General features: G+C 37.9%; 1 protein-coding gene across 1 annotated transcript in view; it reads right to left on the minus strand.

Moving 5' to 3' along the window:
• The window catches only part of SEC31B (SEC31 homolog B, COPII coat complex component), a 1,631,704-nt gene that overhangs the window by 23,006 nt on the left and 1,594,579 nt on the right, over positions 1-14,119 (minus strand). Inside the window, exon 31 of the mRNA XM_044055612.1 lies at positions 13,352-13,423. Coding sequence (XP_043911547.1) covers positions 13,352-13,423 — 72 coding nt within the window. The remainder of the gene's footprint in view (positions 1-13,351; positions 13,424-14,119) is intronic.

Below are 14,119 nucleotides of genomic sequence, written 5' to 3' on the forward strand. Positions count from 1 at the left end.
ACACGTGGTTAACGTGGGTGAATCCAATCCATCAAGAGGCTAGTTACTACAGGTGTGCTACAGGGCTCAGTGCTGGGACCACTCTTGCTTGGAATATACTTCTCTGAAGTCAAGGCTAATGTGGAAGACCTCTGGATGACAAAGTTTGCCAACGACTACAAGCTGGGGGCAATTACTGAATCCTCCAGTGATGTAGATATCTTTCAAGAGGGTCTAGATCAGAAAAAGGATTTGTGCCACAACCATGACCTACAACTAAACGCAAAAAAATGGATTATCATACCCTTTGGGAAGTCAAATACCCCAGCAAATTACAACATCAATAGCACACCCCTAAGAGTAGACTCAAATGTGAAAGATCTAGGTACACAGATAGATGGTAGCCTGAATTTTGACCACCATGTCTCCACAGTGGTGTGGAAGTCCTTCTATGTGGCACAACTTATAAGTAAAGGTATGGGATCCAGAACCAAGGAAAGTCCTGCTGTACTCAACCCTCATTAGACCAATAATTGAGTACAATGTGCTATTAGGCATGTACTCGACTAGGCACTTACAGGAACTGAAGCATTCTAAGAGGTTTCTAACAAAAAAAAAAAAAAATACAGGGTGTAAACAACATGAACTATGCGGGTAGACTAAAAGCCCTATTCCTTTACTCTGTCTCCTGCCAACTATTAAGGGGTGACCTACGCCTGACCTACAAGGAACTCCCAAATCCAGCCCTGATGGAGCTGCTACACATCTGCAAGTCAAACAGTATGAGGATCACATGATCTAGGGATCTAAACTTAGTCAGCAGCTCAAACAAAACCTACTGGAGAAGACAGATATGTGCACCACAGATATCTCTTTCTTTGGAACAGGCTTCCTATTCACAGAGCCCTTCTCTGGCCCTCTTCAAATGCAATTTGGATCAATGGGTATGGAATCACAAATTCACACCTATAAGACACTCAATGCACAGGCACAAATCCATGTAATTCTCTTCCCCTAGGGTCATATATTGGGTAAAATCAGGTTATACTGGTAGTGTTATAAGGGCCCTTAAACTGTTAGCCTAATAATCTCCTATGAACCTATAGAAAGTTAGCATTTGACCTCAGCTGTTCTCCTTGTTGAAGCACTGCTTCATCATCAGAAGTTTTTTTCCTGTGCATCTGAGGCTATCCTGAACTTTCAAAAACATTTCTCCCTCCCTATGTACCCAAGTACACCACCAGCTCCCACTAAACACACAACAGTATTCTGAAATAAACTGAGTTTGTTCATATTATATGATGCAAATTCCTCCTTTCCTCAAAGGAGGCAATGAAAATATTTTCACTCCTGCCAAACTGACTGTCGCTGGTGATGTTAGGACATACGTTTGTCATCTGTTTACTCATTTTGCAAAAGGAAACTATTTTCTTTAAAAGAAATGTGTCTACCTTAAGTGGAAAAAATGTCAAAATGTTGACCAAAGCTCTTTCCCAGGTGAGCTGGCTGCCCCATGTAGCTAGCATAACACTGCCAGCTGCTTATCTTAGGTCAGTTCAAGGTATAATTATTTTTTTCTTTTATGCATTGTACAGTGGGAGGGGATAGTACTCCCTTCATAGGATCATAAAAAGTTACTAGGCTTTTGGCCCTAAGGACATTTATAAGCCTAGCCAAGAGTTTAGCCCATGTATAGACAAATCAGCACCCAATGCCCCTGTCCAGCAGGGACACGGGTGGAATCCCAGGGATGTATTTTCTATTTCCCATCCAGTTATCCAGGTTGCACTTAAAAAGGGGTAAAGAGGTACTCTGCTTGACATGGCAAGGGAGTCTATTCCACAGATGGGGGAGTCTCTGGGACATAAATTTGTCCTGCAGACAAGTCCTATTAATGTCACAGACCAGCTTGAGGCCACGCGTGCAGTTTACTCCAGTGGAGCTTGATTTGTGGATATGCAGCAGTCCCATCAAGGGGTGGTCCGAGATCACTTTGTATGCAAAACAGAGGTCACCTCTGAGGAGTCTATACGAAACAAACAGAGTAGAGGGATAGGGCTTTTAGCCTATCTGTGTATGGTAGATTTTTGAGGCCCTGGATTTTTGATTATATGATTTTTTATTATATAAAACATAACAGAAAGTGGTGTGATTAGATGTTATGCAAAAAGGTATAAATAATTCCTATTACAGCTGCTCTATTTTTTTTAACTCCAGACTAGTACACATGGTAACTGCGACTTAATGTTTTTTCAGGAATGAATATATACTAATGACACTTATTTTCACTTCCAATATATCCTGGAGGAAAATGTTCTAATAAAATGTTTTTGCATTTCAGTTTAGTATGTACAATGACTATATGCCATCCTAACCAGTCATGCATGCTCAGAAAACTTTGTTTTATCTCATCATGTGATTCATGCTAGAGGGAATTGCAAGCCTTTCCCAAAAATTACAATAGTTTGCTTCTCCTGGGGTGTACTGTTGTTGCTACAGAGGGGGGACCATTTTTAATCTTGTATGCATGCTACATATTCTTGCCTCTGCTACTGAAGCTGTACATGACAAATGGGCAAGCTAATATAAAACATTTCCCCAACATGCACACTAGTCCACCAGCAGTGAATTCAGACCATACTGTTCAGTAGATATTTAATGACACTATTCTCATTTTGTAACTCTAGGCCAAAATACAAATTGATTGTTGGTAATTTTGTTTACCTAGTTAAGAATGTCTACTAGTGTCATCTGTTTTCACTTTGGGCCTCCCATACAAGACAGAAGAAAATGCTATAGTCTGTTTGGCAATTTTGCACTGAAGTCTTATATGTACAGAAATCTGTGCTGGTGACACTCTTCACCTCAAGGCTGCCATACATGCTGGGAATAATGCTTCTGGTTTGTGCTGGTAATCTTCCATTGAGATGATGGGGATTATGAGGAGAGCTATTTGTTTATGTAATCTACTATGCAGGCTGCAGTAATGCATTTTGGCTTCTGCTACTGAACAGGAACCCCTACATCACGAGATGGGTTGCCAACTGGCTTACAGACAAAACTCACATGGTAAGAATAGTGGGTTCCAGGTCCGACTCTAAACCAGTCACAAGTGGTGTCCTGCAAGGCTATGTCCTGGGACCCCCTACTATTCGGCATATACTTCTCAGAAGTACAGGCAAACACAGGAGGACTATGGCTAACCAAGTTCGCCGATGACTGCAAACTGGGAGCTATAATTGACTCTCTGGCTGACACGGACATCCTCCAAAAGGACCTTACTGAGAAGGATGCCTGGTGTCAAAGTCATGGCTTCAAGCTAAATGCCAAAAAATGCATAGTCATCCTGTTTGGGAAAAACAAAACTCAAATTACCACATAGGTGGCAGCCCCCTTAATACAGAAGAGGTAATAAGAGATCTGGGGACCCAGGTAGATAGTAATCTCTCCTTTGACAATCATATTGCCAAAGTAGTTAGGAAATCCTTCTATGTGGCCCATCTAATTACTAAAGGGTACACATCTAGAAATAAAGAGGTTATAGTGCCCCTCTACTCGTCACTCAGACTCATCACAGAGTACAATGCCCCATTTGGGATGTACCTCACAAGACACTTCCAACAGCTGGAAAGACCACAAAAGTACCTCACCAAGAGGATTACTGTCCTCAAACATATGTCCTATGCAGCCCGACTGAAAAAACTCCGGCTGTACTCAGTGGCATAACGCTTACTCAGAGGTGATCTCTGCCTGACTTACAAAGCCATGTCCAACTCAGAATTGATGGACATGCTCCACCTAAAGAAATCCAAGTCATTGTGAGCTACACGCTCTAGTGAGCTAAACCTCGCCACAACAATAAATAGAACATGCTGGAGGGATAAATTCCTGTCACAGAGACTCCCCATGCTTTGGAACAAAATTCCAAATTACATCAGGCAGAGCCCCTCACTAACACTCTTCAAGAGAAACCTAGATGAGTGGATGAGTAACAGAGAATGCATCCCAGGGATCACTTCATTGGCTCTGCTTGACAGAGGATCAGTTAATTAATCAATGGGGCAGCGAAAGCCGACAGTCTGGCTAGGCTTATAAATGCCCTCGGGCAGATAGCCTAGTACCTACCTATTACCTTCCACAAAATATATGACAGGCTGCCATCACTGCTGTTTTCACTGCTACTGTTACAGGTACAAAGGAGGGCTATTTGTTTATGTAGTCTAGTATGCAGGCTGCAGTAATGCATTTTGGCTTCTGCTACTGAAAGTGTGGTTGGTAGATGTTCAGTCTGGTATAGGGCATATCCGTAAAATGCACACAACTCTGATGCATTAGATATATAACCGTGCTGCTGGTCTGCTGATTTTATTAAGTACTGCTATTGTTTTTAAATCTAGACAAATATATGCTACAACTGCTGCTGAATCTGCTGTTGAAAATGTTTGTCCAGGATTGAACATATGCTGGCAGCACTTGTTTTCACATTAAAGCTGCTATACATGCTGGAGTTGGGGGTGATACTGCAGTCTGTTTAGTTGTTCTGTACTGCAAACTAGTATGTAAAATGCATCTATTCTGCTAGGCACAAATGCATGCTTGCATCACCTGTTTCACCTCAACGCTGATATATATCCTAGGGAGAATGCTTTTGTATATGTGACTGCTGTTTTGTTGCATGGATGAATATGCAGAACAGGACAACTTTTCTTTACATGGACAGCAGCTTGCCAGTGGTTATATTATGGTTGCCCAATTGCTGATGCATTGGTGGACCATTTTGTGGGTGAAACTGGGGACAAATCTATACAGTCCCAAACCCACCCACCCCCCCCTTGCATGCAGTGACTCTCTTAATTAATATAACATCCACTTAGATCACAAAACCATGGCAGAAATTAGCATAATTTCATTAAATGGTCAGTGGCTGAAAGAAGAATTAAGTAACTAATAAATAACACTGGCAGCAGCACTATTCTCCATAATATTTTGTTGTTGGTTGTGATAAGTGTTCTTCTCTAAACTGGTCTGTATGAGAAGTCTTTAGCTCTCGTGGTGCCTGAATAACTGCTTCCATACAGAATAACTGTATTCTGTATCTACAGTACTTCCATGAACACGAACCTGTTTGCCAAAATATAAGTATCTAATTTAATGCTTGCTGATGCTTAAAAAATTATTTTTTCTAATGTCACTGGAAACACTTCCATTTCTCAATTATTATTGCAATACATTATATTTGTGATTTTCCTGGGCCCACAGTCACAGTTTCATCTTTCTTTACATTTACATCATGTTTCAGTTCTATCAGGTTTCCTCGTTATTCCTCACACAAACATCAAAGGTAAATTTTTATTTTTCCTACTTGCATTACTCAAACATCAACTGTGTTGAAGTTTTTAGTGTGAGTGTCATGTGTGCGTATGTGTTTAGTAACTGCAGCTGTATCTGATTCTTAAAGTTTGCTACAGTTACATTTACGGGAGCAGAGAAAATTTATTTGTCCTAACTTTGAAAGACCTCCCCCCACCCCTTCTCTTCAAATTTTATTTATTAGCATTAGTTTACTGGGAAATGTCCGTCCTTGTCATGACAAATTCCTTTTCTGGGGAGGCACTGGGAGAAAAGCTCCACAGTTAACAAATCTTAAATTATGTCATATAGTACAATACAGTGCAAAACTGCAAATCATAAATAGCACATACAAAATACAAAAATTAATATATACAGGGAAAAAAAGCGAGAGAGAACAGATCCTTGACATCATTATATTTCACAGTATTACATTTCAGTTTTACTAGCTAGCAGTGATGATGTTAAAATCTCCCATCAGGATGCAATAGAACATGTGTAGGGCATTAATATTAGACAGTAGATTGTATGGCAAGAATTTGTGTGTGTGGCTAAGCTACTGGGTCCTTCCAATAAAAGCCAGAAGCTTAGATGACGAAAATTACCAAAAATGACATTACATATAGAACACAGATGGATACAACTTTCACAATGTTTAGCCAGGAAACCAGTGGCATGAGCATAGTTTGGAATCGAAGAAGTGGATCCTAAGGTTTGCTTTGAAGTATTTTGGATTTATGATTTGTCTTAGGTTTTGTGGGAGAGTATTCCAGCATTTGGATACATATGACAAATACACTGCTTTGCTATGTTTTATTAGTTGGTCTATGGACTTGAGCAAGATGTGTGTCCTGACACCTAAAAGATCTAGATGGGGAGTACAACAGCATTGCTATCTTCAGTGCTGGATATTTGTTTGGGTGATAAAAGTATACATTGAGCCAGTTTAAGTTGTTGGTAGCTTCCATCCAGTTGAGATGGTTGAGTCCTAGGCAATAATGATTTTTACTCAGATGGTGGGTTGCAAATTTTGCTATTTTATTACAACATTGTTCCAGTTTTGTTAAAAGGGAGAATTTGACATTTAAGAGTAGGAGAGGGGAAAAGATGAAAGAGTTTGCAATAAATATGACAAAGCAGTGGTCTTTTTATATTTAGGGAGATGTTTTGTAGAGAAGGCCTATTTTATATGGACCTTTTTGATGGTATTTTGGATGTGTAGTTTTAATGTTAGATTATTATCTATGATGATCTCAAGTAATTTAGTATGTGTGACAACCTCAAGGTCTAATGAGGATGACATAGTAAACATATTTTTGTGATCAGAGTATTGTTTGGGGATGGAAGAAAAGAATTGCTGTATAATAGTCTGTAGTGACGGCATGCCTGGAGCTGAGCAGATAAGAGTGCCGTCATGCATACTAAACCAGGAAGCCTTGTACCTACTACAGTATGCAGGTTGTTTATAAAAATAATGAAGATGAGAGGAGAGGGACCTAGGACTGAGCCCTGAGGGACACCAATGGTTATGGGTAGGTAGAATTAGTTACATGTTTTCCATTTCCATACTGTGTCCTATCTAAGAGACCATTTTTAAACCATGTTAGGGTAGAGGTGGAAAGGCTCAAGGAGAGTAATGTTTGTAGTAGATTATTATGGGAGAGTATGGCAAATGTTTTAGAAAGCTACAGGATTATGGAAGAGACTAGTCTACCTTTGTCTCTAAGTTGATTTATTGTGCTGTGAAAGGAGAGGAGACCTGTACTGGTGCTACGTGAAGGAAGAAAACCATGCTGGGTGAGGCAGAGTAGGGGTACATTAGCAACTGGGAAAGTATACATTTTCAATTATTGTTGACAAGGGAGCGACTATGGCTATTGATCAACAGCTGGATAATTCAGCTGCTTTTCCTCCTTTATGTAGAGGAACAATATATGTTTTTTTCCCATAAGTTTGGTACAACTGATTATAATATGGGCCTCCTGATTAATATTGATATGGGGAAAGCTATAATATCTGTGGCCAATTTTAAGTATTCATCAGGAAACTGGTTGGCTGCTAATGTTGTAGACCTCAGTTGTGACTGCCGTTTTTATATTATTTTAGTTGGGACTGGTTGAAGACAAAGGTTGAGTTACTATTCTGAATGAACTAACAGATGTCTAATGGGTGAACTGTTAGATTCTTTATTGCTGCAGATGTTACTTGGATAAAGTGGGGGTTGAATTGTAGATCAATACTTTTATTTGTTACATTTTGGTAGGGGATTTGTCTGTGTAGTTTTCCCAGGTTTCAGGAGTTTGCGAATGTCCAATAACTTGTTGGGTTAGAAAGGCTATAACTTTGGAGATGGGTGAAACATTTTTTTGTCAATTTTGATTAGCTTCTTGGAAAGATTTCTCAGCTGTCTGTCTGTCAAGAGGTTTCAGTTTTGATTTTAAATTGTTTTTCCACGCTTTATTTCTTTCTTGCATTACCTGTTCGGTGTCTCTAGTATGCCAAGGGATTGGATTAGATCGGACACTTTTTTCTCAGTGGACACTAACTTCTGAAATCTTAGAAGAGTAGAATTACATTTTTCTGCTGCTTGATCTGCAGGCAAAAATTTTAAGGCAGACCAGTTGATTTGCATTTGCAGAGGTAAAGCAGGTTACAGTGAAATTTGTGAGGTTTCCAACGAATTTATGTGAGATGCTTTTTTTATAGCTTTTGATGTATTGCTGGCTGGCATATGTGGGATTTTGATCCCTTAGGGAGTCAGGAAGTGAACCTTTAGCTGCGATTTTGTCAGGGGCATTGAATAATATACAGTCATGGACTATATTCTTATTACTTTTTTATTGAACATGGTGGAGGAATTAATCACTTGAGTAGAGTTAGCTAAGACTGATGGTGATAGACTCTTCATTCTGAGTAGACCAATTACTGTTAAAATCACTGAGTAGGATAGTTTCTTGGGTGATATTATTTGTGGTAGGATAGTTTCTTGGGTGATATTTGTGGTCCATGATAGTATATCTTCAATTACAGAGGAAACAGAATTTGACTTGAGGGGGTGCCAATTTGGGGATATACACAGGGCACCACATGAGCAAGCTGAGGTTCTTGCTATACCTACTTCAACCTCCCAATGTACAGTGCTTTAACATGTGTACTAGCTGACCATACAGGTGTTCAACTTTTTGTCTGAAGCTGAAAACTGACACCAAGAGCTGGCAGTTGCTTTTCCAATGTAAGTGCTTCATCACAGAAAGGTAAATAATGGGTGATCAATTTTCTAAGACATCTTTTTTGGAGAGAACTGCTACTCAAAGGAATTTTCTGTGAAAATGCAATAAGCTAGTGGTAGTCTTCACGAAACAGCACAGCTTAGAAACATGGATGACAGTTGAGAAGAATGAAACATGCTGAAGACTACTTATCCATAAATTCCCATCCAGGCATTTACATTTATATTTCTGCAACACTGTACTACATTTATACATACTAAAAAAGAATGCTGATAACCAAAGAACAATGCCATCAAGAAAGAAAACATATGCTCAAAATAGGATTCTCAACCCTTCTCTCCCATACTCCTTTTTGCAGGGAACGGCACACCCTGTACCTCATCTTACTTATGGTAACCAACTCAAACTCTGCAGCACTTTAGAGGAAAAAATTCTCCTACTCTAGAAATATCCATCAAGGAAATATTTGATAAAGTCATTTGTGAGAAATAGCAGGATAAGCTCAAAGGCACACCAATAGCACAAACTCCAAAAATCCTTAGCGAAAAAACCTTTATTGTGGCAGAACTGCACCAAAGGGTGCTTCTTCAGACTTCAATGTTAAATGGATGAATTTCCAACATTTATATACATTTTATAAAAGCTCAATTAGTTAATCAAACAATTAACTTAATAATTCAGTTTTCTTTTTATGTAATGCTGTGTGTTTTTTTCTGCTTTTATTTTTAATTGTTTTAGATATTTACTGCATATTCATGTATATTGAGCACTGGCACTTTAAAAATCTATGAAGTTAATTGTTTGATTCGCCATTTGCTGTTTTGCTGCTTTTGCTCTATTAAGGCACTTTACCCAGCATAGGTGACTGTTTCTCTTCATATTTGTTCTATTTTTGATCTTTTGCTGGGACATGGCCGCTGAAGCAAGTAAGAATTTAAATTCAAACCTACCATCAGTCAATAAGAAGTTTAGTCTACATAGCTTACTTGAAATGAATGTGAATCCGCTTTTGAAGCTAACGGCTACTGATTTGAACACTCCTGATACTAAACAGGATATGGACATAATCTTTATTACAGAACAAATTGCAGAAGTTGAAGAGTGTTCAGTGGCAGAAGTCACATATGGAAGCCTGTAAGAGGTTCCGATTAGTACCAAGAGGGCTAAGAGTCCTAAAGATGCCCACCTTTGGGAACTGTCTGTTATCCAAATGGCAGAAATTAAATATAGAAACGAGCTTTGGGTACATTGACATATTAATTGAGCAATATGATATGGTATTAGGAACCTTATCTAAAGAAATCTCCACTCTAGAGACAGAGCTATTGGACTTATTAGAACAGGAATTGAGCATGCTGTATGATGACCTGAACATCATGCTCTGTTCCATCGATCAGAAATTAATCCAAGACAAAAAGAGAGAGATTATGTGGACTTCAAAAAGTTAATAAGTTTGTACATAATGTTTCCAACAGTAAAAACAGTGTTCCTGTAAACGAAACACAAATGAAGGTGCTTTACATCACAAATGTTCCAACAGATGACAAATACATCACAAGACCTTCATGGAAGTGATCGCTGTTTTGGATGAGACTAATTTGAATATTGGCGCCCCAGATGACGACATCAGGAATCAATACCAACGACAGGTCACGATTGAAGCTATGGTTCACTTGAACGATGCGGGTGATATTCCTGCACCTACAACGACTACTAAGGGATGCAATAACCCAAGTCCCAATTTGGAAGCCAGGAGGAAATCACCAGCGGTTAGCTCCATTGATGTTATCGTAAGAAGAAGAATGATGTTTTACCCCACAGACTTTCCTTCCTTTCCACTTCCGTTCAAGCCTGTGGAAACGAAAACCTGGACCTTCAACAATACCAACAGAAAAAGAAAGGGGACAGAGGAGATGTACGAGAATCAGAGAAAAGCACTAAGGTCAGTACACAAGACCTAGTTGTGAATATCTCCAGATATAAGCTTAACGACAGTGAATTATTTATTCTCAACAAAGGACTCAGTTTCATTCCGTTTCACTGATGTTACTGAGTTCATAGTGGACATTAAAATGTTTACTAGAAACATAGCTTTAAAAATGATGTATGGTGATAAAGTGAATACAAATTATGTTGATAGTATAAGTACTTTTAGGAAACCATCTACGTTCATTCCTGTACAGCATCCTCTACTTGAGGTTTTTGAACGCACTTGCGAACATGATTTAATTGAGTTCTATAGTAATAACACAGGGAAACCTGATTTTTTTAATATAACTACCAAAGAGAAAGCAGCTATCTCAAGCTTGCAATGTAATAAAGAGATAGTGATAAGGCAAGCTGACAAGGGGGGAGCCATAGTTGTTATGGACAGAGAAATGTATGACAACAAAGTATCTTCTATGCTTGCAGAAGCAGATACCTATACACTATTAAGTGCAAGTCTACTAAATAAATTGATTAAAAGTGTACATGCGCTATATGACCTGCTTCTTACTAATGTTATTGATATGAATTTGTATAGATATTTTCTCATTGAGAATCCATTATGTTCAGGGCCTCCCAAAAATACATAAGGAATTGAACAATCCACCTTTAAGACCTATTGTCTCCAGTAAAGGGTGGTTGACTGAGTCTTTATCAATTTTTCTAGATAAACAGTTTAAACCCATAGTTAATATTCTGGATACACAACAATTTATAGAAAATTTAGCAAGATGCAATGAGCAGCACCATATTGTAACTGGTGATATCTTTGTTACTTTAGATGTGAAATCTCTATTCACGCCGATCCCAAATAACACTGGGATTGAATTTTGAGACTATTTCTCTTGAACCATGGCATAGATAATGATAAAATTATCAGATGGACGTCTCTACTTGAAATAGTTTTAGAAAATAATGTTATGCTGTATGACAACAATTATTATTTACAACGAAGGGGTAGCAATGGGAACCCCATGTGCAAACTCATATGCCAACCTAGTGTTGGCATATTGTAATAATACAGTCTTTAGTGAATATATAATACATTATTGTCGTTTTGTAGATGACGTCTTTTGTTATGGAGAGGAACAGTGGATCAGTTAAATGAGTTTACACAATATATAAATGGGACCACCAATTTTCTAGAATTTGAGAGCACCCATTCACATGAGATGATACAATTCCTTGATGTTTTGTTAACCAAGGGACCCAATGGTGTAAATACGGGAATGTATAGGATGCCATGCTGGAGGAATAATCTTCTCCATCGCACCAGCATGCAAAAGCGTGGTAATGAATCAGACCCTAAGAGTCTCTAAACTGACCACTGATGAGATAGCATTTGAAGAACAGAAAGATGTCTTAGAAAAGAATTTTGTACATAGAGGACATAATAAACTAGCAGTGCATAACACCATAACTATGGCAGGTGAATTGAAAGACAGAGGTCCTTTTATCATAATAAATCAAGAAATATCAATAAGAATAAGAAAGACACATCTACTTCTATAAATAGACTTATTATACCTTATACTAATAGGAATAGTCAAATAAAAAGATAATAGAGAACAATTGGAAGATTTTAACTATGGATGAGAAAATCAAGACATTAGTCAAAGGAACACCAAATATAGCATACAAGAATTTAAAGTCCCTCAAAGGACTTTTATGCTATGAAAGGACAAATGTAGAAGATCCTAAGTCACAGAGGGAAGGCACTTTTCCCTGTCGGACGTGTAATCAATGCAGGTTTATAAATACAGAAAATGCATTCATTCATCCCTACACTGGTAGATCCTACACTTTTAAAAGCTATACTGACTGTAGGTCTAAGAATCTAATATATTTAGCTCAATGTCAGTTATGCTTAAAATACTATGTAGGTAAAACAAACCGCACTTTGCGTGAGTGTATAAGAGAGCATATATACGCTATTAACAAGGAAGATGCCACTAACGCCCTAGCAAAACATGTTATGTTCAACCCATCATTTTAAGTTCAAGGTTTTAGAATTGGTTAAGGTTGACAGCAGATTAGGGAATGTTAAGAATCGCACAGAGGAAGTAGAGAACAGGTGGATTCTTAGACTCCAGGCACACATACATGGCTTAAATGACAAAATTACACTAAAACCTTTTCTAGCAGCTAAGGCTTTTAAACATTAAGATATTAAATGTTGTTTTTAAATGAGTACTCAATGTGTTTTTAACATGTTTTACAGAAAAACATATATACATATATAGTTCTATGTTAATTAATTTAATAATTCAGTTTTCTTTTATGTAATGCTGTGTGGTTTTCTGCTTTTATTTTAATTGTTTTAGATATTTACTGCATATTCATGTATATAAAATCTATGAAGTTAATTGTTTGATTAACTAATTGAGCATATATAAATGTTGGAAATTCATCCATTTAACATTGAAGTCTGAAGACTCTTTGGTGCAGTTCTGCCACAATAAAGGTTTTGGAGTTTGTGCTTTGAGCTTATCCTGCTATTTCGCCATTTGCTGTTTTGCTGCTTTTGCTCTATTAAGGCACTTTACCCAGCATAGGTGACTGTTTCTCTTCATTTGTGAGAAATCTCAAAAATGACTGTTGCAAAATGACCAAATTCCATTAAAAGAACAAAAAACTAAGAATTTAAATTTGTGAAGTCCATACTGCTGAAACCAAAAATGAAACATCAAAAATACTGTATGCAAATGTGTCTTGGGTCACAGATGATTTATGTTCCCTTCCTCATAACTATTAAAAATCACACAAGAAAACAGCATAGTTAGAAAGAATGATGTTCTGTTCCTTACCGTCTGCTCCCTTAACTTGATATAGAGGTGTTCAATTCGCTTGTTGGCATCTTCAAGCTTTCGCTTTGTTTGCTGAGAATGAATAAGCATCAGTTATATCTATTTTATAACAGGTTAGCAGTACAGTAAAAGCTGCTACAGTGGTAAATAACACTGTCTAATTCTACAACCATTCATGATCAAGTTTAAACTGGTTCTATTGCATGCTCTCTGTGTACTGCCATGATTAGTTCAAAACCCATATTTTATCAATGCTTAACATGTGGACCACTGTTGCCAGACTTATCTACATTTTTTCTTAGAAGAGAAGAAATGTAATTCAAGCAGATTACAGTCATTGCAGACCATGATTTGCATTGTTTCCTGAATTTGAGCATGTTCTGTTCTTGAAATACACCTAAAACTGTACAGTGTCTGAGAACATAATGAACTCATTAATAGATATGTTCTATGAAATAGCAATCTGTATTGCTATCTTTGCATGGTGTTACCATTGTACTTTTGTTCACAGGTCACAATTGAAAAGGATTGGTAGGCCAGTTCACTCAACCAGTTAAATTGTAAAATAAATAAGTTCTAGAGTGTCTCCTTGGATGAAAGAACACCTGTCAAAGACAAGAGACAGACGGTGGTAGTACAAAACAGTACACAGAGCTGAAAGGAGCATCATAAGTGGGGTCCAGCAGGATTCAGTTCACGGACCTGTGGACATTATGTCTTTATTGTTGACACTACAGAACTTGTGGAAGAAAATACTGGGATGATATG

Source organism: Protopterus annectens, chromosome 14.part0, assembly GCF_019279795.1.
Source record: "Protopterus annectens isolate FY-2018-M chromosome 14.part0, PAN1.0, whole genome shotgun sequence".
Classification (NCBI taxonomy): Eukaryota; Metazoa; Chordata; order Ceratodontiformes; family Protopteridae; genus Protopterus; species Protopterus annectens.